This window comes from Acromyrmex echinatior, chromosome 19, assembly GCF_024713525.1.
Source record: "Acromyrmex echinatior isolate Ae372 chromosome 19, ASM2471352v2, whole genome shotgun sequence".
In the NCBI taxonomy this organism is placed as follows: Eukaryota; Metazoa; Arthropoda; class Insecta; order Hymenoptera; family Formicidae; genus Acromyrmex; species Acromyrmex echinatior.
This window is the reverse complement of record NC_141870.1, coordinates 3797429-3817595: the sequence shown is the minus strand read 5'-3', so window position 1 is coordinate 3817595 and position 20167 is coordinate 3797429. Positions and strand designations below refer to the sequence as shown.

Sequence of the window (20167 nt, the reverse complement as noted above, 5' to 3'; positions counted from 1 at the left end):
AATTCCAACACCTAATATATATATATATATATATATATATATATATATATATACATACATTGTGGTTTTTAGAATGGCCCTATAAATAATCGACACGTTCCTGGGAGCAGCTTAGGATGGAGGGGAGAACAACCTTGCAAGCCCTCAAACTCCGTCGTGCGTGCGTAGCTTCAGCGATGGTGGTGGGGTCTGAATTTTTGGAGGTTGGTAGAATGGCCGAGAGTACGAAGGGGGTTGAAGAGAATGATAAAGGGATCGAGGGGAAAAGAGGAGATATCGGCGCAAGAGGGGAAACGCGGAATGGCGGCAGGAAACGGGAGGAGGAGGAGGGGGAGGGGAAAGTGAAGGAGGAGAAGAAGGAGGAGGAGGAGGATGAGAAAGAGGTAGGGGAGGAAAGAGCGATCAAGGGGAAGAGCCAAGCAACCTGCACCCGGCAACAGCCCCCGACCTCGGAAGAACTAATCATTAACCTCCTTTCACCCTCTCCGAATGCTACCGTTCTAACTCGACCACCTTCGCTTCACTTTCACCTGTGCCTCTCTCTCGCCTACCACCCTCTTTCGCGCCCCTTCGGCCGCCCTCTTCACTCTCACTTGTCCTTCCATCCTCGCACCCTTCCCTTTCCCTTTCGTCCGGAGTTTCCCTCCATTTTCCCTCTTCTCACTTCTCTTCCCTTCTTCTTCGCCCACGCTGCGCCGGGTTGTGTGTTTACGATTACGATTACTCGCGCTCTCACTTTCGCCGCTTTCCCTTCTCGCTTTCGATCTCACCCCGTCCTATCGACCTCCAAACCTTGTCGCTACTTTTGGTCTACCTAAACCCGTACAACGCGATGCACGAAACATAGCTACGCTTAAAGACGAGGGTCTCCTTTCGACTGGCGACGATTGCGGGAAAAAGACAACTGGGCGTTATTTGCAGCGCTATTCAATTTTCTCGAGAGGAATATCATTTATTGCGTAATATCGAGAGACAGTAGATCTCATGACGGCCAGCTCTTTCTCTGACAAAGACAAAGGGGATGTTCGATCTCTGTCGTCACAGCTGAAGACGAAGACCAGGGCGTATGATTTACTGGAGGAGAAATTTCAAGACTAGTCTCAGCTTTTGCCCTCAACGATGAATAATTCACTTCCTCGACATTCAAACTTTACTTCGGTATGAAAAATGCAGCACTATTGCGTAACCAATATTTTAATGTATACAAATAAAAGTTGCAAACGATCAAAAATATTTCTTCGAAAAATTTTAATTTCGTTTATCTTAATAATAGATTTTGAAAAATATCTAATATGTATATATACGTATTCCTTAATTTAATCCTTTTTAATTACATTTGAATTGGCAAAGAGGAAGCGACGGAAAGATGTATGCTTTCTTAATGACAATCGTCAATGTAAATAATTCAGTAGGCGGTTGAAAAGGGCGGCTTAACATTCACACAGGTATCTTTACTGGCAATCGATGCCGCGGGAAGTTCGATAGAAAATACGAGCCAGGCATGTACACCTCAAATTATACCATTTTCTAGGACTATGCGATAATTAGCTCTTATCCTGCTACCGTATCTTGATATATGCGTCAAGTTCCTAGATGGATAGGATCGCGATAGTCGAGGCAAGGGCGAAGCAATATGGCGTACAAAACGCAACGACACGAACAAAAATTCACAGAACGGGTTGCGGAAAAGTTAAAAAGATGATAAAAGGGCGAACGATCCATCGAGGCGAAGCGAAAGTACGTGAGAGGAATAAGATTAGCTCGCACGAGTAGATTTAGTCGCTAATGAACTTTCGACCTTTCACGGATAACGCCCGTATCGATTCATTGGCGCGAAACGAGACGGAAAAAACGACGTTCATCTATCTTGTTTCTTATAAAATATAAGAGATTCAATCTCTCGCAAAAATGCGGAACAGGTAATGTTTCGCATTTCGTATTATGAAATAAAGCCCGATCTGCAATGTGCTCTTTGCTTCCTATTTCTTGCTTTTTATCTCTTTGTTTTTCTCTCGCGATTTATTGACAATCGTGTTTCATGCCACATATTTCATGCCGTGTCACGTATTTCTTGTTTCTTCCGAAGTTGGTCAAAAGAGATTTCGATCATCGATTTTATCTCGGGCGACGGAAAACAAAGAACAGAATAAGAAAAAGGCAAGAGGCTAAAAAACCATTCCAGACAATAAGCATGTCTAAAAAAACATCATGTAAAAGACTTCTTGTAGACATTGCGTGTTGTCTGGGACAAAAAAAAAGCAAACAGCACATTATAGATCAGATTTAATCGAAGTTGTACAGATAGCGCGATCAAAAGTGCATCTCTTCTTCGAATTTTTTCGTTACTTTGCCGATCAATTTCCATTCTTACGCGAATTCCTCGGTTTAATACCGTTCGCGAATGCAGATTCGGCTGCGTGCCTCGTAAATCGTATGCGGCTCGCAAAGTACACGGCGAAGTACGCACTCGCGTGCGAAGGTCGGAGTCAGTGGCAGAAGGGTGGCAGCCGAAAACGCGTGAAGAGGGGGTTGCGGGGGGACGAGGAGGGGCAAGATGCAACGCACATCTATTGATTCTCCTCCAGCGTGAAGGCCCGCGTGTTGCGGCGGGGTTCTGCTCATTCTCTCCTTCTCTTTCTCCCCGTCTTTCTTTCTCTCGTTACGACGCACGCAATTTCGCGTGCGCGCACGCACGCACGCACGCACGCATACGCGTACGCACGAGGGAGAACGAGTGCGCTCGGTAGATGCAGGGCACAAAGCAGCAAAGAGTCTCGTCCTGCGCCGTCGGAGGCGAGGAGAAACAGAGAAAGGGAGAAAGGAAGAGAGAGAGAGAGAGAGAGAGAGAGAGAAAAAGGGAAACTGGATCCTGAGAGAAGACAGCGGCTCCCTTCTTCCGTGCGCGCGCGCCGCACTCTCGGCCGCGTTTTCTCGCTCGCTGACGCATAAGAATTAGAATGCCAGGAACCCGACGGCATTTGCATTGCAACTCGTGCCCGCTCAGCCTTTGCACTTGCAACTTTCTTGGAGATCCTCACCCGGGGTGGGTAACGATCGTCTTTGCGAACAACGGGTACAGTCTCCGCCAGAACAAAGTTGCGAAGGGAGAGATCGCCGAAAGAAGAGCACGCGTTCGGACAATTGATCGATAGGAGAAAAATACCGGTGCACGCGAATACGCCGTGTCATACGTTTGTCACTTCCGTTATGTCTCTTCCTATTATATTATATATTTTTCTACGTAACAATATCTAATTAATAATGATAATCTGACGTTGGTTACTTTAAGCCTGCGGCGTACTGCGTTTTTTTCCTACTGGATTGCTTGTGTTTAATGAATTACATTATATACGCAAAATTTCTAATAATTTATTAAAACGCAAACAATGCAACAAAAAAACACGCATCGCGTGTCACAGGCTTTAATTTCCCACGAGAGATAAGCATGTTAATTTTTTTTTCGCAAAACACGGTGCTCTTGATATAATTAGCGAATATTAATGCGAATATTATTATTATTTCTTATCACTCAGGAGTGTCTTTTCTCAATTCATATTAAAAAGAACATTACGATTCCTAATTATACACTCGATCAAGGTCTACATTGATTGTTGGTCCGACTGCTCGTGTGAATTTTGAATATGCATCGACGCGTCGCTCGTTGCGCAGCATCGAACAAACGATCTTGTCTTTATTTACATAAATAGAAATGTAAAGGTCAGAACGCACAAAGAAGCCGCGAAGCGTTGCGTAGAGCAGCGGTGCGGTGGTTGCTTTTGGAACCGTTACCGGGATGCAAAGCACGACTCACGTGTACGGAAATCATCGAATGACCCAGACGTGCAGATACACAAACACATGCCGGCTCGAGTTTATGTCGATGCCCGTGTTACCAAACAAGGGATGAGATGCGAGACGTATGATTCGCGGAGCTCATTGAACGGTTATTCGATCATCGATCGGGATATTGCATGCCGTATTTGAAATACACACGAAAAGAATGGTTTTGCTAAAATATTTAAAATTTTCTGTACTACATACAGATCTAGAAGTAATTTTGTTGGACTATCAAAATTATGTAGTACGCTTAAACTTGTTATTAGAATTTTTTACAGCTCTGCTTGAATTTCCTACATAATTGTTTTGATAGATCAACAAAATTATTTCAAATCTGTATTTATAAATTTTAGATGCTTGAACAAAATCTCGTTCCTTTCAAATAATTTCCAAACTCAGCTTAACAACTCCGGATAAAAATGTTGAATCTTTAAAATGATTCTTAGAGTTATCGATAATATTATTTGCAAAAAACTGTGAAGAAGCCTTTATTTCGAAATACGAACAATTTAATTAATTAATAAAGCTCCTCACAAATAAAGAAAAACTTATCTACAAAACATTCGAACTTCATGTGTGACGATAATGAAATAATTTAATCTAAAATGTTAAGTATTAGACGACTCCTTTGATTCAAATACAAATAAGAAAATAATTCAAGGCCATAGGAGTCAAATGAAAGTTGTTTTTGAATGTGTGACAATTACTATTGTTTAAGTATTAAAATTTGTAATTAAATATTACAACTTAAACATTGTAAGATTAATTGCGTTCTATTTATCGCGCTTCATCGCTTTTATTTGCCTGTTTTTCACATCGTAAACTTAATACTATTGCAAAAGCGCAAACGAGAAAAACATCGTCTGTCGATCGTTATTATCGCTCTCGCGATTATTGTTATTGTCAACGCAGCGGCATTGTGCTTATCGACTTTCGGGACATGCATGAAATTCCACGGGAAAGAATGCGATCAACATCGCGGAGCGACCTAAGTTATGTTCCGTGGCACCGCGAAGGAAAAAAAAGAGACTTTCTTTGGGACAAAACGAAAAGTTTATTTCGACATCGTGAAAAGTCGCATAAACTAGAGCAATCGCCTGGCGTAGAGGATGCCGCATTAAATTGAATTAGAAATGAAATCAGTACATAAATCGCTCGAAAACTTACCATGTTTCTAGGAATATATTCATCTGAAAAATATATGTAAGATGCTTCTGTTTGTCGCGTGATGTGACGTTCGAGTATTCAAAAAACAGATGTTATTCAAATCACGTTATGCGTTTAAATATCAAAATAAAGTCCTATACAAATAATCTGAATCATCGACGAGAAATATATTACGAGAAATATAGAACGAGAATAATAAAAGGCTCTAGAAAAAAATCACAAAAGTACAATTAGAACCAACACGGAGTATTTGTGTGCGAATTCAAATTCTTTATTAAATAACAAATTAAAACGTTTCAACCCCTCGCTTTTGAGTCATCCTCAATTATTGTATCTCAACGTGACTTGCTCTATTTTAATGTATTTGACTGCGATATTCTCTTTAATCTTCATATTATAATTATCGTCACATTTTCGTTTTTATTAATTATTGAGAATGACCCAAAATCGAGGAGAGTCTTCATTTGTTATTTAATAAAGAATTTAAATTCGCATACACACCTACTGTTGGCATTTGTATTTTTGTGAAATATCTCAGACGTTCATTTATAGCGAGTCTTTTGTATCGTCAAATTGTCATTTACTTATCAGCGCTAATTATATGATCGCATACGTTTCGAAAAGAAAAAGTGATTACTAAATTCGATAAACAATACAAAAAACTCGCTCTTGACGATACGTTGCGATACGTGTTACTCACCGGCAATTGGGGCGCGCTTCCTTGCGTTTCCTTCTCGCTTGTTCCCGCGACGACGACCTTTTCCTACTCTCGGCTTTCAACCCTTTCGACGCGACGGAGCGGCACGGCTCGGTGACGGCGCGCGACCGGACAATACATCGTCGGCGATGCGTCGCCGGCGGCGGTTCCGAGTGTCAGTTCCGGGAGGAGAGTGAGACAGAAGAGAGACAGAAGAGAGATGGAGAGTAGGAGAGTCAGCTGGTCGGCGAGGGGGTTAAAGCGCGCGCGTATGTAATATGTGTGTTGTATACGTAATATATATCCGGTGACGACGACAAGTACAAGCAGCGACGGCGAATGCCGCTGTGCGCCGGCCGGCGTAATACCGGCGGCTACTCCAAACTCTTAAACTCGTCACGAACACGGCCGAGCGATAATGACTATTGATCACGCCGCGCGCGATTTCTCTCGTCCGTACGCTGCCAGCAGCGACGAGAGCGATCGAGGTGAAACCGGCAGCGATCGCCCGGCGATTGCGATGACGATTGTCGCCTCGCGCCGGGGATTTCGGCCGTGCCGCCGATCACTGGCGCCTCCTCGCGGAAGCAGCGGTATCACTCCACAACCCCCTACCCTCAGTCATATCGCGAGGCAAAAGGATATGTATCGCATAGATTACGCGAGGCTTCCGGAGCTAAGTGGCGGATTCGGCGAGTCTTGTGAGACCGTGGTTGATGCGATTAATTCGTTTTTCTAGAAAGTACATTGCAACCATCCCTTATGTCCATTTCTATCAATATGGGTAAACTTTAATTTCGGTTCAACTTGCATTTTATCTTTTTCTAATTCTGAAACTACAAAAAATGAAGAGATAGTTGAATCAAGATTAAAATTAAACAACATTGATAGAATAGGCATTAAACGGTGTCTACAATGAGATTTTTAAGTGTTAAATTTAAGCTTTAAGAAATTGACCAATCATAATCGAATGTGAAAAGAATAATCAACTATTATTGATCAATTTCTTATGGCTTAGGATTTAAAGCTTAAATTTTACGCTAAAAGCTCATTGTATATATGCCGCTTTACAGATATTCAATTTATAACTCTTAATACAACACATGATTTTCCTTTACTACACATGATGGATCATTTGTGCCCTGAATTAATCTTCATTACTTTAACACAATATATAAAAATTATTAAATGAGAGAGACATTCTTATGTATATGCTTTAACATCTTTAGAATTTACTTATAAGGTTGTATTTAAAAAAATTGTATATAAATAACTAATTCCTAATTTTTCAAAGAAAAGAAGTGTCCACGAATGATTCAATCGTGTGTACTAAAAGTTACTGACTAATTTGATACAGAAAGATAATGATTAATTACTTATTTTGAGTATGGAAAGCAACGACAGCACTTCAATCGACAGTACTTCAATACTAAAATCCTCTTCGACGATATTTGTTATTGATTGATATTCTAAAGATTATTTTAAAGATTCAACGTTTACCTATGCGATAAGTTCTAAATTTAGAAATTATTCGAATCAATCGCATTTCGAATACATCACACAGTATTCCGATCGATAATAACCGTTCAATGAGCTTCGTGAATTCTACTAGTTATACGTCTCGCATCTCATCTCTTAACTTAGAACAAATAATTAATCACTACCTTCCAAGTAAATTTCTGTAAGAGTTTCTATAAATGCCAGTGAAATTGAGCAATTAATCTTCATAAAGATTTTTTTCACTTAACGTTTATTCTGAATCCGATACAGCAGTCACGCTGTTTCGTTCGAAATATTCGAATAATTCTGCAATGTTCAAATGAAGATTGTTCATTAAATTTCAAGAAATATACAAAACATATTTCTCTGATCTTTTTCACGATAATAACAAGATAATACACATACCCACGGAGTGTTCTATATTATAAATTATTTTATTATTTGACTACAGATAACGCAAATAGTCATTAACCAACAACGAGCATTGAACCACCCTCGGTAAACTCATAGGGTGGTACTTCGAGGTTTAGCGGGGCCGGTCCTTTTCGAATTCTACCGCTGGCGTCGTAGTGAGACCCGTGGCATGGGCAATAGTAACCGCCGAAATCTCCCGCATTAGCGATGGGTACACATCCCAAGTGCGTGCAAACACCTATAATGACCAACCACTTGGGATCCTTCACGCGAGCGCTGTCCTCTTCCGGATCGCGGAGACTCCCAACATTCACTTTATTTTCCGTTGCGATTTCTGAGTCAATTCTATAAATTCCCATGAATATAATACCGTACTTACATTAAACACATTTTTTTTCTTAAACCTGAGGAACAATTGGAAAGCAATATTAACAGGCAACAACAGATTTTAACCTATCAGAAATCATACTGTAGTACTTTCTAATAAGTTGATATTCGTTATTTTCTGTTTCTGTATTTTTCAATTGTGTACTAAACTTAACAGAATGAATCATTTCATCTCTGTTTAACGCAAATAATATAATAGCAAATAATATATTATATAATGCAACACTATTTAATGATTCGCTGTTAGGCTGATATTACATTTGTTGTATGACAAAATTTTTCAAACTTGTTGATTGGCTATAGGATAGAGATATCTGAGAATCTCCTTCAGCAAATTAATACGCTTAAAAATTTTGTCGTACGACAAATGTAATATTAATCTTACACTGTCACATCTTTTACTGAAAAGCACTCTGGGATTGAGATTGGATTGGAATCCAAATAAAAAAAATTTAATCAATCAAAATAAAGAAAACCAATATCAAGTTTAACGAATTGTGCTTCAAATGATCAAATCCAATCTCAATCTTAATCTATAGTTTGATACAGACTTTACACAATAAATTTTCAAGTATCCTGAATTACCTGTGTCGTACAAACAGAGGCTTTCCACGCCATTTGAAGATAGCACTCTTGCCCTCAGGAATATTATCGAGCTTTATCTCGATTTTCGACATGGCAAGTACATCAGCCGTTGGGCTGAGCATGCCAACGAGGTTGTGCACTAATACTTTTGCGCCATAAACTCCTGCCACAGAACTACCTAGATGCACAAAATTAAAGATGTTTTAGATTGCGGTTCATATTTATAATGTATCAAGTACAATTTCTTTGTACTTACCAGCTGCGATAAGGTAGGTGGTACCCTTTCGGGATGGCGCACTGTCTCGTGATTTTGCATTTGGATCTTGTGTTTCAGATTGGCGATATTCGGTGAAATCTGGCCACTGAATGTCGGTGTGTGCCAAACGTCGCTGATGTACCTGCGTGCTGACTGCAATAACATAAATCCAGATTATAGATCCATTGTTTTTTGCTAAACTTTCTGTATATGTACATACTGTTCATTTTTTTCTCTTTATAGTTTTCTAATTCTCAGAACTAGAAAAAGATGAAGAGTTAGTTCAACCAAGATTAAAATTAAACTGTATTAATAGAAACAGGCATGAAAAGAACAGACTGTGGGTGGTATTTATAGTTCGTTTTTATTTTAAGATTAACTTAAGTAAAGTCTTGAGATGCTAATACAGCCATCTGATTGGCTTATGACATCTTAAGAGTGTATTTAAGACAGTCTCAAATATAAGAATCAACTGTGAGTACTGGCTTTTAATTATGTTTCAATGTATTTCGATAATGTCAGTTTTGAAACTCTATAAAACACGTAAACTAAAGATTCCAGTACTGGTAGCACATATCGAAACATGGTTTTTATGTTATTGCTTCAAGAGGGGGAGGGGAGGAATTAAAGGTGAAATCAAGATCTGTAAATTTTCATCTATAAATTTATATTTATAACATTAGTTGAAGTTATTTTGGAGCAATTTTCCAGATAATATGCATGTCTAAAAGATGTCATAAATATAGATCACGTCATAAAGATGTTTTCTAGGTAATATTCATGTTATCTGGATTTACAAGCCTAAGGCACGATAGTACTAATTTTGGTTTTATTAGGTGTTGGAATTAATTCGTAGCGTTTTACAAGTGATGGGAAGTACTTTCATTAATGTATTTTTTAATGCTCATGTGAAATAAATAACATTCTTTCATTAAAAACGCTACGAATTAATTCCAACACCTAATAAGTAAAATCTAAATATATGTCTGTTTTATTTATTTATTTAGAAAGAAGGATAAAGACAGATACAAGTCTCACTTAAAGTCAAAATAATGTTGGCGCAACAGAGTCTAAGCTCAACTGATAGCGCAGCGATCTGCGAAGTGTGCACATATCGATTATATAATCGCGAATAGCGCGAATATCGGTGTGATTTATTATAAAAGAACACGAATTCACGGAATATTCGTGGCGTAGAACAGACTAATAATGTGGACGCACCTGCGACTCCCGAGCTTATGCACGTAGATCCGGTAAGAAAATCCTGATAGGTAGTCTGTTGGAGTCTCCGCCTGAAAGATTCGGGAACGGTAATCTTCGGTTTGGAAACTTTAACAGTCGCGGTCACAGGTATCCCTCCATTTGAGACGGCAGTCGCCGTCACCCGCAAGAACGGCGAGAGAGTTGTTGATTTCGCGATCACGTTCATATTTTATGCTAAATACGTCCGTGACAACGAAAGGAACGACACATCTGAGAGGCAACAGGAAACACTACCGCACTGTGCCGCGGCGGGTCGCTGCGATCGGTGTGAAGTTAGCAGTTGGCACACAAGCGCGATCATCTGATGATGAACGCGGTAGCTTTGAAATTGAATCGTTTAATTCTTTTTCTTTTTTTTTTTACAAGGGCATTCTTCAAAAGGGCATAGTCAGAGCTTTACATAATGCGGGGTCTACAATAGAAGTCGTAGTAGTCGCATAGTCTTTAGTCATAGAAAATTAACCAATCACAGTCGAATATGATTGGTCAATTTTCTACGACTGCTACGATTTAATTCTAGCATCTTCTTGCAGCACACTTTACCCAAAGGATGTACCCTAGGAACGTTCCTTTGGTGCAAGACGTCTTCTTGGAAATCTTAGGATGTCTCTTGGAGGTTTTTATGGCACCCTTTTTAACTTTTCAATTTTTCATATACATTATTGCAGCTAAGTTTATTTGAATAGGCGCTCAATAGCGATAATAATTTTGTAATAAAAAATTGATAATACTCTTTAATAGCGATTACAATCAGCAACAGATCGATGATCTTTAAAACCCATCAGCTTCATACAAATTGATAAGTTTATTTTTTAAAATACATTTTTCTTGTCCTTAATTCCTTACTAAATCTAGATGCATAAATCAAAGAATTTTACAATAGTTGCAAAGCTGCGTTCTCTGCTGAATGCAGCCAATCTTAATCCAAGTTTTCTGTCAAACAGCAGAAAATAATTAATTCTAAATTAATGAAATATAATAAATATTATATTCGACAAATTAATATTATTATTCAACAAATTATAATATTCAAGCTAATGAAAATTTGGTGAAAATTTATTTTCTACATCACGTACGAATTATAATTCTAAAGCCTTTAGTTACTGTAAATCCTCTTTCACGTTTTGGCATGAAAAAATCTACGACGCTGTACTATATGGCACAACACAGGCGCGCGCAGTTGCAATGCGTTTAGTCATTTAGTGTCAAGGTGCGCACACTCCGGAAATGCGCTCCAGAAACGGTGCGGCATTCACGACGTCGTGTGTAACAGCACGCGTGACATATACGTTTACTTTACGCACGTCGAGATCAGTGCCATAGAAACGAATAAAGTCTGAGCTCCGGTGCGACGATGTCCACGTCTTCGTGGAGATGACCGGGTCGGTTCGCCGGCTTGTCGCGTCCAGTGTCGAAAGATGTGACTGCTCGGACGATCAAGTGTCATCGGGGCGACACTGCACATCCTTCCTTTCTTCCTACGATAGTAGGAGCGCGCGAAGAGGCGACCGGTGAAATTAAAACCGCGTGAGCGCCGGAGCTGGCACGAGTGATGGCGGTCACGGCGAGCTCCTTCGACGCCTGGCTCAGCAAGAAGCTGCAGGCGCTCAACACGGACGAGGGTGTCTTTGGCACGTACATTAAAGGCATCCTCGAAGGTGATGAAACCGAGGACGAGAAGACCGAGGCGCTTGAGAGCATACTCGCGGGCATAACGGTGAGTAGTTGATAAGCGCTGCTCACGTTGAGGTTAGAATACGCGCGACCGCCGCGGTCGTCAGCCGGTCGGAAATAGCCGCGAGCTTCGTCACTCGTACTCCGAAAGTACGTGTCTACGTCTCGCGTACGCTCTCCTCCAGCGAGTTTTACCCGCGCGCGCGCGAATTCCGCTCGATTCATTCCACGGTGTAACTGTCTGTCGTTTTCGTTCACCAGAAGAGCACGGATAGACCCATCAGGGATCATAGATAAGAGTTACTGAAGCTGACGTTGACTTCATGTATCGATTTTTTATGAAATCTTTAAATTCTCGCGGTTTTTAATTCGCTTCAACGTGCCAGGAATATACATTTTTATCCTTGCGCGAAATTACGTAATGCTTCTTATGCTTTAGAACTTTTAAAGTCAATCTCTCTGAAGAAAAAATTATCATTCTTAAGGATTGAAAATTAAATCATGTTTTCAACTCAATTTTTACTTTTAAAGTAAGATTTTATTTTAAAGAGTTTAGAGAATACGATATAGAGTTTTGATTTTTTATTTGCAGGAAGATAATATCGGCAAACATGTAGCAGAAATCTTAAGCGCGTGGGCAGAGTGGTTGCCAACTGAGGAAGTCGCCGCAGCACCTGCACCGATGGAAGACGTTGATGTTAGACTGGCAAAAATGCTGGAATCGCAGAGTCTACCCACGACAACCCAGAGGAGCTATACAGAGGAAGAGAAACGAATACGGGAGGCTATACTAGCACAATACAGTCAAATGTCTGATGAAGACAACAGCGAAGGAGATGGAGAAGAGGATGGAGCAGGTGGTGGAGATTGTGGAATCGAAAAGAATTTGAACGCAGCTACCATTGTACAGCAGGAAAGAGAAAAAAGAGAAAAGGCCAAGCTGGAGAGTCAAAAGAAGAAAGAAAAGGACAAGGAAGACAGGTAGAAGCTCTCGAATTATATATCGAAGATTGCGAATTGGAGATGAGAATTGGAGATTCAACTAGATAATATCCATTTCTATATAGATTAAACTTAATTTACTCTTTATCCTTTCTTAATTCTGAGAATCTAATCTAGTTGAATTCTGATCTCCAATTCACAATCTTCGCCCATTTCTACCAATGTAGATTAACTTTAATTTCCGTTCAACTTACTCTTCATCTTTTTTTGATTCTTAAAACTAGAAAAAGATGTAATTTGTTGAAACAAGATTAAAATTAAACTACATTGATAGAAACGAACATTAGAAAGATAAAAGGTAAATTAAACTAAGATTCATATTAATCTACATTGACAGAAACGGGATATATATATCTTTTTCTCTCATAGAATTCTGACAAAATCACTTGTAATCTGACTTTGTTACAGGGTTTTTAAATTCGACCAGTTACAACAAAATATAGATTAAAATTATTTAGTTTAATCCTAATCTTCAATTCGCGATCCTCATTCTTCCATTTACAGTCTGATATGAATTTAAAAGCATCGAATATGTAATAAATATATGAAAATTTAAATAATTTTATATTTTAGAGAGAAACAAAAACAATTAAAAGAAGAGAAAAAGGAGAAGAGAAAAACTCAAAAGGGAGAAAGACGGAGGTAGCATCGAAACAAAAGTGTTGGGAGACTTACTTTGAGATTACATATATGCTGTGGTATTCATGTATGTCTATCTATATTGTCGTGCATGCAACGATCTCCGACAGTTATTTAAACCAGTATCATCGATCTTATATTTTCATTAGAAGAATATGTGTGTAGCATCCATCTGTCGTTAGAAGACGAACTCAGATTCAGTACGAATGCATATATCAAAAAGCAGTACATGTAATGTTAAATCATCCTGTGCCTTCTGTCTATCTAAAACATTATCCTTTTTTAAAAAAAAAGGTTCGTTACTTATTCAATCTTTTTTGTTCTCTATTCACGTTTAGCTTTGTAGTCTGTGTATTCAGAACTCTCATCATTCTCTCACTAATTAAAATTAGCAGCGAAATATTCGTCGTTTATCAATAAATAATGATTCTGAATATCGACATACCTTTTACTCAATATGCTTATATATTACGTTTTATCTTATACATATGGTGTATTTAATACGAGTATGTTAAAAATAAACTATTTAAATCGCAGACATTTGATATTTAACACCACCGAGGAGAAAAGGAATTCATGTAAGGAAGATAAATGCGTCAAAAAGACGTACTTTCTCGTTGCATTTGTATACATATTTTTTTATTAGTTATATATTTACACACAAGATACCGAGTCGAAACCGAGTGATCTTGGTATTGCATTATTAATGAAAGACAAACGCAGTAAGATAAAAACAAACGAACAAATGATACAAAAGATGATGATGCTTCAGTATCGTATCAGTATATATAATATATATATATATATATATATATATATATATACATACATATATATATATATATATACATACATACATATATATACATACATATATATATATTAATATATATATATATATACTGTCATTATAATAATCATTTATTAGCAATTCTCTCGTTTGCTATAATTAAGTCTGGGCAGAAATTGACGAACTCGCACTTACACGTTTATAACAAGCATCCACAATTGAACGCCAGATTACAAATCACTCTATGAAATCACCCTCGCTCCCACATTTTTTATCGGAATCGTTTCTTCCTGCACTTCTCTCCGTGCTTGTGAAATATAATATTCTCACTTCCGTGAGGATTCGCGTACCGAGAGCTCCTCTTAGGGCTTAGAAGAGCGAAGCGCATGCGTGGCCATCGTTTAATAATCTAAACGATCCTCCGTCACGCCCACGGGATCATTTTATGTATTAGCGAGCTTCTCAAACGAGAGATAATCCCTCGTTACTCGCATCTCTATCATCTAATGAAAACTTACTAGCGCGTCTAATACAAACGCGTAACTCTATGATTGTCCTACTAGGATGATCTATGAGGCTCGGCCGTTGCAACGATGGTTCTTCGCAATAAACGCCTCGCAGAGGCCTCTTCATCGGACGCGTTTATCCATTTGCGGGAAGGGAAGAAGGGTCACGCACGCACACGCATTATATTTAATTTAATTCGATAATGTCTAATCGCGTCGTTAAAATTCGTTAATTAGTTGCACACTGACTTAACGGATATACGCCGCACGGAGCATTCCTTCGTTGAAGTCAGAGGGAACTCTTCTCTTTCTTTCTATCTTTTTCTTGTCTCCGTCGCGTTCAAGTGAGATGTGTGTGTGTGTGTGTGTGTGTGTGTGTTTGTACGTTCGGAGCACGTTCGTTACATCCTGGACTAGAAAAAGCGACTGTCTCCCTTGTCCGTCCGCGTCATATGGAAAAATCGCGGCATACGCAACGACTATTCATTCGCGAACGATGAATTGACCAGGTGCGAAGTCTAGTAGTTTTCAGTCGAAGGACATGGATTTTCGCGGAGTTTCGCTGTTTCACGGATGGTGTTGAAACAATACATGCTCTGCCTCTTTTTTTTTAGTCCCAGCTTTGTCGATATCGGGTCTTTAATTCATAGTTTCAAGCGATCCCTCTATCCTTTCCAGAAGACAAGAACCCGGTTTAAGTCGAGATAATCGACACCAGCTAAACCGATCACTAGCGTGTATTTTTCGCAGTACGAACATGCTTCTCGTATGTTTCTTTAGACGTACGCGCGTCACATGCGTACCGAGTATGCATGTATTGGTCTGTATAAGTGATGATGCACGTCACACAGATCATACAACCGTCCCGTTGATACAGATAGTATAATTTGATCCCGCTGTATACAATAGTGAACACAACTAAAAACTTAAGACTGTACAATTGAACGGTGTTTTGTATTTTCTTTTTTTTTTCCTTTTTTTTTTTAGAGGTGGCGGGGCAGGGATTCCGTAGTCGCGCGTGTTCTTTGTGAACGCACTTCTTCTAATTGTCCTCTATCGTATCCTAGACTTAACTCATTTTGCCCTTGCGCATTATCGTAGCTCATGTATATAATGGTATTATATATTTATGCAATAGATATATGTGTGCACATAACCATGCGCCACACTTTCTTTTTCTCACTCTTTTGTTCTCTCCGAGATAAGTCTTTCTCACAGACATGCACGCATACACGCACATACACGTACATACAAAGTCACGTCTTTATTTTATACAGAATTTGATATATCTCTCGTTCCCTAAAAATCGTCGCCTCATAGACATTATCTTCGTCAAATTTTCTTTTTCTCTTCTTTTTTTTTTCGTTTGGAGTAATCGAACGAAATGCTTACCCGAGACTTCGTGATAATCGTTATTACGTTGACGTTGATTACTCGAGAGTGATACTGCTACGAACCCGCCACAAGTTGTAAGAATCGTGTATCATATATCATATAATATGCGCTACTTCGTCAGTCGTTCGTTCGGGCAGATTAGCCGCATACGAATAATATATTTATATATGTAATTCTTAATATTATAATATACATCCGCTCGCGTTTATTGGCCATTCACCGATTATGTCGCGCGATACTACTACGATTGGTACGATATATAATAATTGTCCTAAAAATTCTTGGGCTAAAGTGAGACCGTTTGTGTGACGGCAAGTTTATTATTCGTTTCGATTATCGTGAGACGTTCGATAACTTTCCGCAAAAATCAAACAGTGTATGCTTCACAAAAGAACTCGACAAGTTCACTAAAAGTGTAATGAAAGTAAGGCGACATATCGATTTGCAGAACGAACATTAGGAACAATTTCGCCATGTTTCCGTTAGCAATATAAAATAATGATTCATTTCAGTCTCTTGTGACGCGATTCATAATTTGCGAGTATTCTTACATATCTGCTCCAATTTTCGGCCGTGACAATGAAACACAGATTACAGTTTTAGTAGGGTCTCCGATGGTTTCATACGGATAGTAGGACTTTTAAGAATTAGAGAAGCATGCAAAAACGAAAGATATAATGTTCCGTGGTGGAAGCTCGAAAGCAGCAAACGATGGAGCGTGATGCGTCTCACGTTTCTAACGTCATAATGATGTAATTATTACGAGCTCGTGTCTTGTGAAACTTTAGAATGGGTACGGGCACATCGAACAATTACCAAGTCTAAAAGTAGCCTAACATTATAATACTATACAATAGGTTTGTTTTTTGTCAAATCCTCTGCATATCGCGAAATGCTCGTGATGGTTCCGAAAGAGCGCGTCAAATTTACATAAATCGCTAATTAATGCCAGGAAATTATGGACAATGTGTAAATAGATAGTACTGTGAAGGTGGAGAGGAATCTCACGGGGCGTTAATCAAAATTAATCAATTTCGACGTAATGAAGCATGCGTTACGTCGCGCAGACAATTAATGATAACTGAAGAGCGGTGTAATAAGGAATCACTAAAAATTCATTGAAAATGACCGAAAATTATCGGACAGTTTCTTCTTTTTTTTTTCTTTTTTTCTTTTTTTTTTTTTACGTATCCATAGTAAGCGGACCAGCATGTTGCTGCTGATCCGGGACTTCAAAAACGCGTAATTAAAATCTGTACATCCTACGTATATAAGTAGTGTTAACTCTGTCATTATATCGATGATAATTCTCGTTACTTATATGCCGCTATATCTTTGCGGTAATAGTAGCGATATAGCGATTATTACAGATAATAAGAAAATAATGATTAATAGTAAATTGAAATTATTATATTAGCGATCGTTACTTCTTAATATCAGAGAGATCTAAGTAAGACAGTGGTAGTTTAATATCACAATAAGACTACTCAGGCCTCGTTAAACTGGGGCACGCTTTATGTATTAATGTTACTCTTCGCCTTGACGCTTCGTTATTAATCGCGCGATCCTGTGTTGGCGACACAGGTCTCAAACGACTCAGGTTTTCTCAGGCGCGACCGTAATTCGATGGTAATCTCCGACATTACACTAATGTCGGACGAATCGTTGTTTGATCATAATATGCTTCGCTTAAGCTTCTCACTTTTCTATCGTATGTCGTTGCCACGATACGGATATCGCGCCGCTTGCACTCGCGTAGTTATCTAAAATATGCTACTATGCGGCATATCTTTAGATTGCATTCACACGTGCGACCTTTTTTTTACCGTCGAAATTGCAATGTCGACGATGAATCATCTATCTCACAGCTCATCGACAGCAAGGCAAACTACACATTCTATTTGAACTTACAATTGTAATTTTTTTTTATACGGCCGAAATTTCGTCATCTGTTAATCGTGAACTTCATATAGGCGTGAGATAAACAACATTCGAACCAGATAGGTACGATGGTCCATGAAATGTAATTGGTATACACTAACGATTGCTAGTATTCACATCGTAGGCAACAGGTCTATATTTTCCGCGAATAACTACGATAATGCGCGCGCGCGCGAGTTCGTTTACGATTACCTGAGTGATATTAGATCGCCAGAGTCCCCGGGAGTGCGAATCGATCACGCGATTGCTATATTGCTCGTCATGCCTACGCGCTCTTCTCCCGTCGTCAGATCGTCATTTTGGCCTCATAGCTCGATACATGCCGAGACTAGCGACTCTGCGTTTAATTAATTAGCCGTTTGGCATCGAGAACGTCGGACCGGCCAGCCAGTTCTATACGCGCCTTTTATCAATTGTTACTCGCTCTTGACTTATGTCAAGTGATACACATCTACGCATTTTCCGCATCAAAGTGCAAAGAGCAAGTCTGCAGATCGCGTCGATACGCGAATAGCCCGTTTAGAAATGGCTGGCACAAACCCGACTTCACAATATCGGCGGCAGGAACGTGCCTGAGTCGTCGAGATTCGGATCTAGGCTCGCAACGATGTCGCCGGTCGATGCGTGCCTCGACGTCGCTGTCTGCGTGCTGCTCGCCAGGGCGTGACTGCTCGCACTACCGTTCAGCTTGCTCTTTACCATCAAGCCACCACCATTGTCGGTGCCGTCGGTACCTGTAGAGACCTTCTGTATATACTTGCGACCTTTATATAATCGGTACATCGTGTACGGTGGGTCCTCCATCGTCGTTGCCCGTTGTCGCGGTGCGCTCACAGTCACGCTCACTGTCTGTGGAGCGTGTGCGGATTCCCGCGGCGTCTCGACACTCGTTGTCGTCGTATTCGCGCTCGCGTTCACTGTCGATGAAGTTATCGCCGATGAAGAGGAGCTCATGTGCGAAGACGATGACGAAGTCAACCACTCGTGACGCATCGCCTCGTCGGGGGTCATACGCTTCTTTGGATCCCACCTGATAGTATTAATCATGTATAAAGTTCACAAATGGGGAAAGATTCGTAAGATTCAAGATAAGAAACTACTTTGTGGAACAGCCCTCTCCATTAGTAATCCTCCGCCAACAATATTGGACTTTAAAGACATAGTCGATTTTTTTATTATGAATTCTGATAAATTTAAATTAAAAAAAAATAAGTAAAATACAATCCTTCTGATAGTAAACATTTATTAAAGCTTTCACAAGTATTTAAAAATTTTTTCAAATTCTTATACAGTCCGGAGCAATGCGAAAATCTATACTAAAATTCAAAGACCCAAATTATGGACAAAGGGTGAAAATTTCACATTGCAACGTTAATTATTGTGAAAACCCTTCCTTATAGATTTCCATAAAATTATTCAAGTAAAAACTTTGAATTTTCAAAGATATCATAAATCGATTTCGTCGATGCATAATAGAATTTTCGAATAATAAATCCACGCCAGAAATATAATACAGCATATTGTAAGGAACTTACTCGAGGCATCTGCTAACGAAGTTTACGAAGAGCATGTCGGAGCACCGAAGCGCCATTGAGAGGTTCTTGCTACCTGCCCATCTCTTCTTGCCCTTGCTGTTTGTCACGCATCGCGGACTTCCCTTCTGATCTGCAATTATTTTAAACCCGGTTCTTTGAGTATTATGCGCGGTACGCCCTCTTCTATTTTTAGTGAGGACTCTTTTGCGGTCCTCTCAGAGTTTCCAGTACTCGCGTATATTAATAACTTACCGAAGAAGAGTCTGCGACGAGAGGCATGATTGATAATGTGCTCCGGTGGCAAACCGAGGACCTCCATTATACAAGCAAGTTGCTCTATCTCATCCTCGCCCGGAAACAGCGGATATCCTGTGTACAGCTCGGCTAAGATACAGCCCAGACTCCACATATCGATCGGTGGACCGTAGGTAAGACCGAGAATTACTTCCGGACTTCTATAGAACCTCGACTGTATGTATGTATAAACGCGTTGGTGGCTGTAACACGATGAGCCGAAATCGATGACTTTAATCGAGCTGCTCCCCCGTTGTTTCAACAGCACATTTTCCTGTAACAATG

The 20167-nt window shown here is 39.5% G+C and overlaps 3 protein-coding genes and 1 long non-coding RNA gene across 6 annotated transcripts in view; 2 read left to right on the top strand and 2 right to left on the bottom strand.

Annotated features, from left to right (window-relative positions):
* Window positions 1-1233, top strand: part of LOC105147852 (uncharacterized) — a 185093-nt gene extending 183860 nt beyond the window's left edge. Inside the window, exon 5 of the long non-coding RNA XR_846346.2 lies at window positions 73-1233. This is a non-coding gene — a long non-coding RNA (uncharacterized LOC105147852). The remainder of the gene's footprint in view (window positions 1-72) is intronic.
* Window positions 1234-7616: 6383 nt separating this feature from the next.
* On the bottom strand, window positions 7617-10369 carry RFeSP (Rieske iron-sulfur protein). Its single transcript, XM_011059152.2, has 4 exons — window positions 10065-10369; window positions 8844-8996; window positions 8588-8765; window positions 7617-7960 (listed from the first exon to the last, which is right to left on the bottom strand). Exons 1-4 carry the CDS (start codon window positions 10270-10272, stop codon window positions 7669-7671), a joined length of 831 nt encoding a protein of 276 aa, XP_011057454.1. The 5' UTR covers window positions 10273-10369; the 3' UTR covers window positions 7617-7668.
* A 906-nt stretch (window positions 10370-11275) lies between these two features.
* On the top strand, window positions 11276-13957 carry LOC105147846 (coiled-coil domain-containing protein 43). Of its 2 annotated transcripts, none has more exons than XM_087415918.1 (3): window positions 11276-11823; window positions 12373-12761; window positions 13191-13424. In XM_087415918.1, the coding sequence occupies exons 1-3, from the start codon at window positions 11659-11661 to the stop codon at window positions 13228-13230; spliced, it is 594 nt and encodes a 197-aa protein (XP_087272044.1). In that variant the 5' UTR covers window positions 11276-11658; the 3' UTR covers window positions 13231-13424. The 2 variants fall into 2 exon arrangements, with proteins under 2 accessions (XP_087272044.1, XP_011057453.1); XM_011059151.2 differs by having other exon boundaries at window positions 11284-11823; window positions 13356-13957.
* A 1562-nt stretch (window positions 13958-15519) lies between these two features.
* The window catches only part of LOC105147845 (Dual-specificity tyrosine phosphorylation-regulated kinase 2), a 176901-nt gene continuing 172253 nt past the window's right edge, over window positions 15520-20167 (bottom strand). For both annotated transcript variants that reach the window (XM_087415914.1, XM_011059150.2), the window contains 3 exons: window positions 19841-20156; window positions 19589-19718; window positions 15520-19083 (listed from right to left, as the gene is read on the bottom strand). In XM_087415914.1, the coding sequence (XP_087272040.1) occupies window positions 18600-19083; window positions 19589-19718; window positions 19841-20156 (930 nt within the window). In that variant the 3' untranslated portion in view covers window positions 15520-18599. The remainder of the gene's footprint in view (window positions 19084-19588; window positions 19719-19840; window positions 20157-20167) is intronic.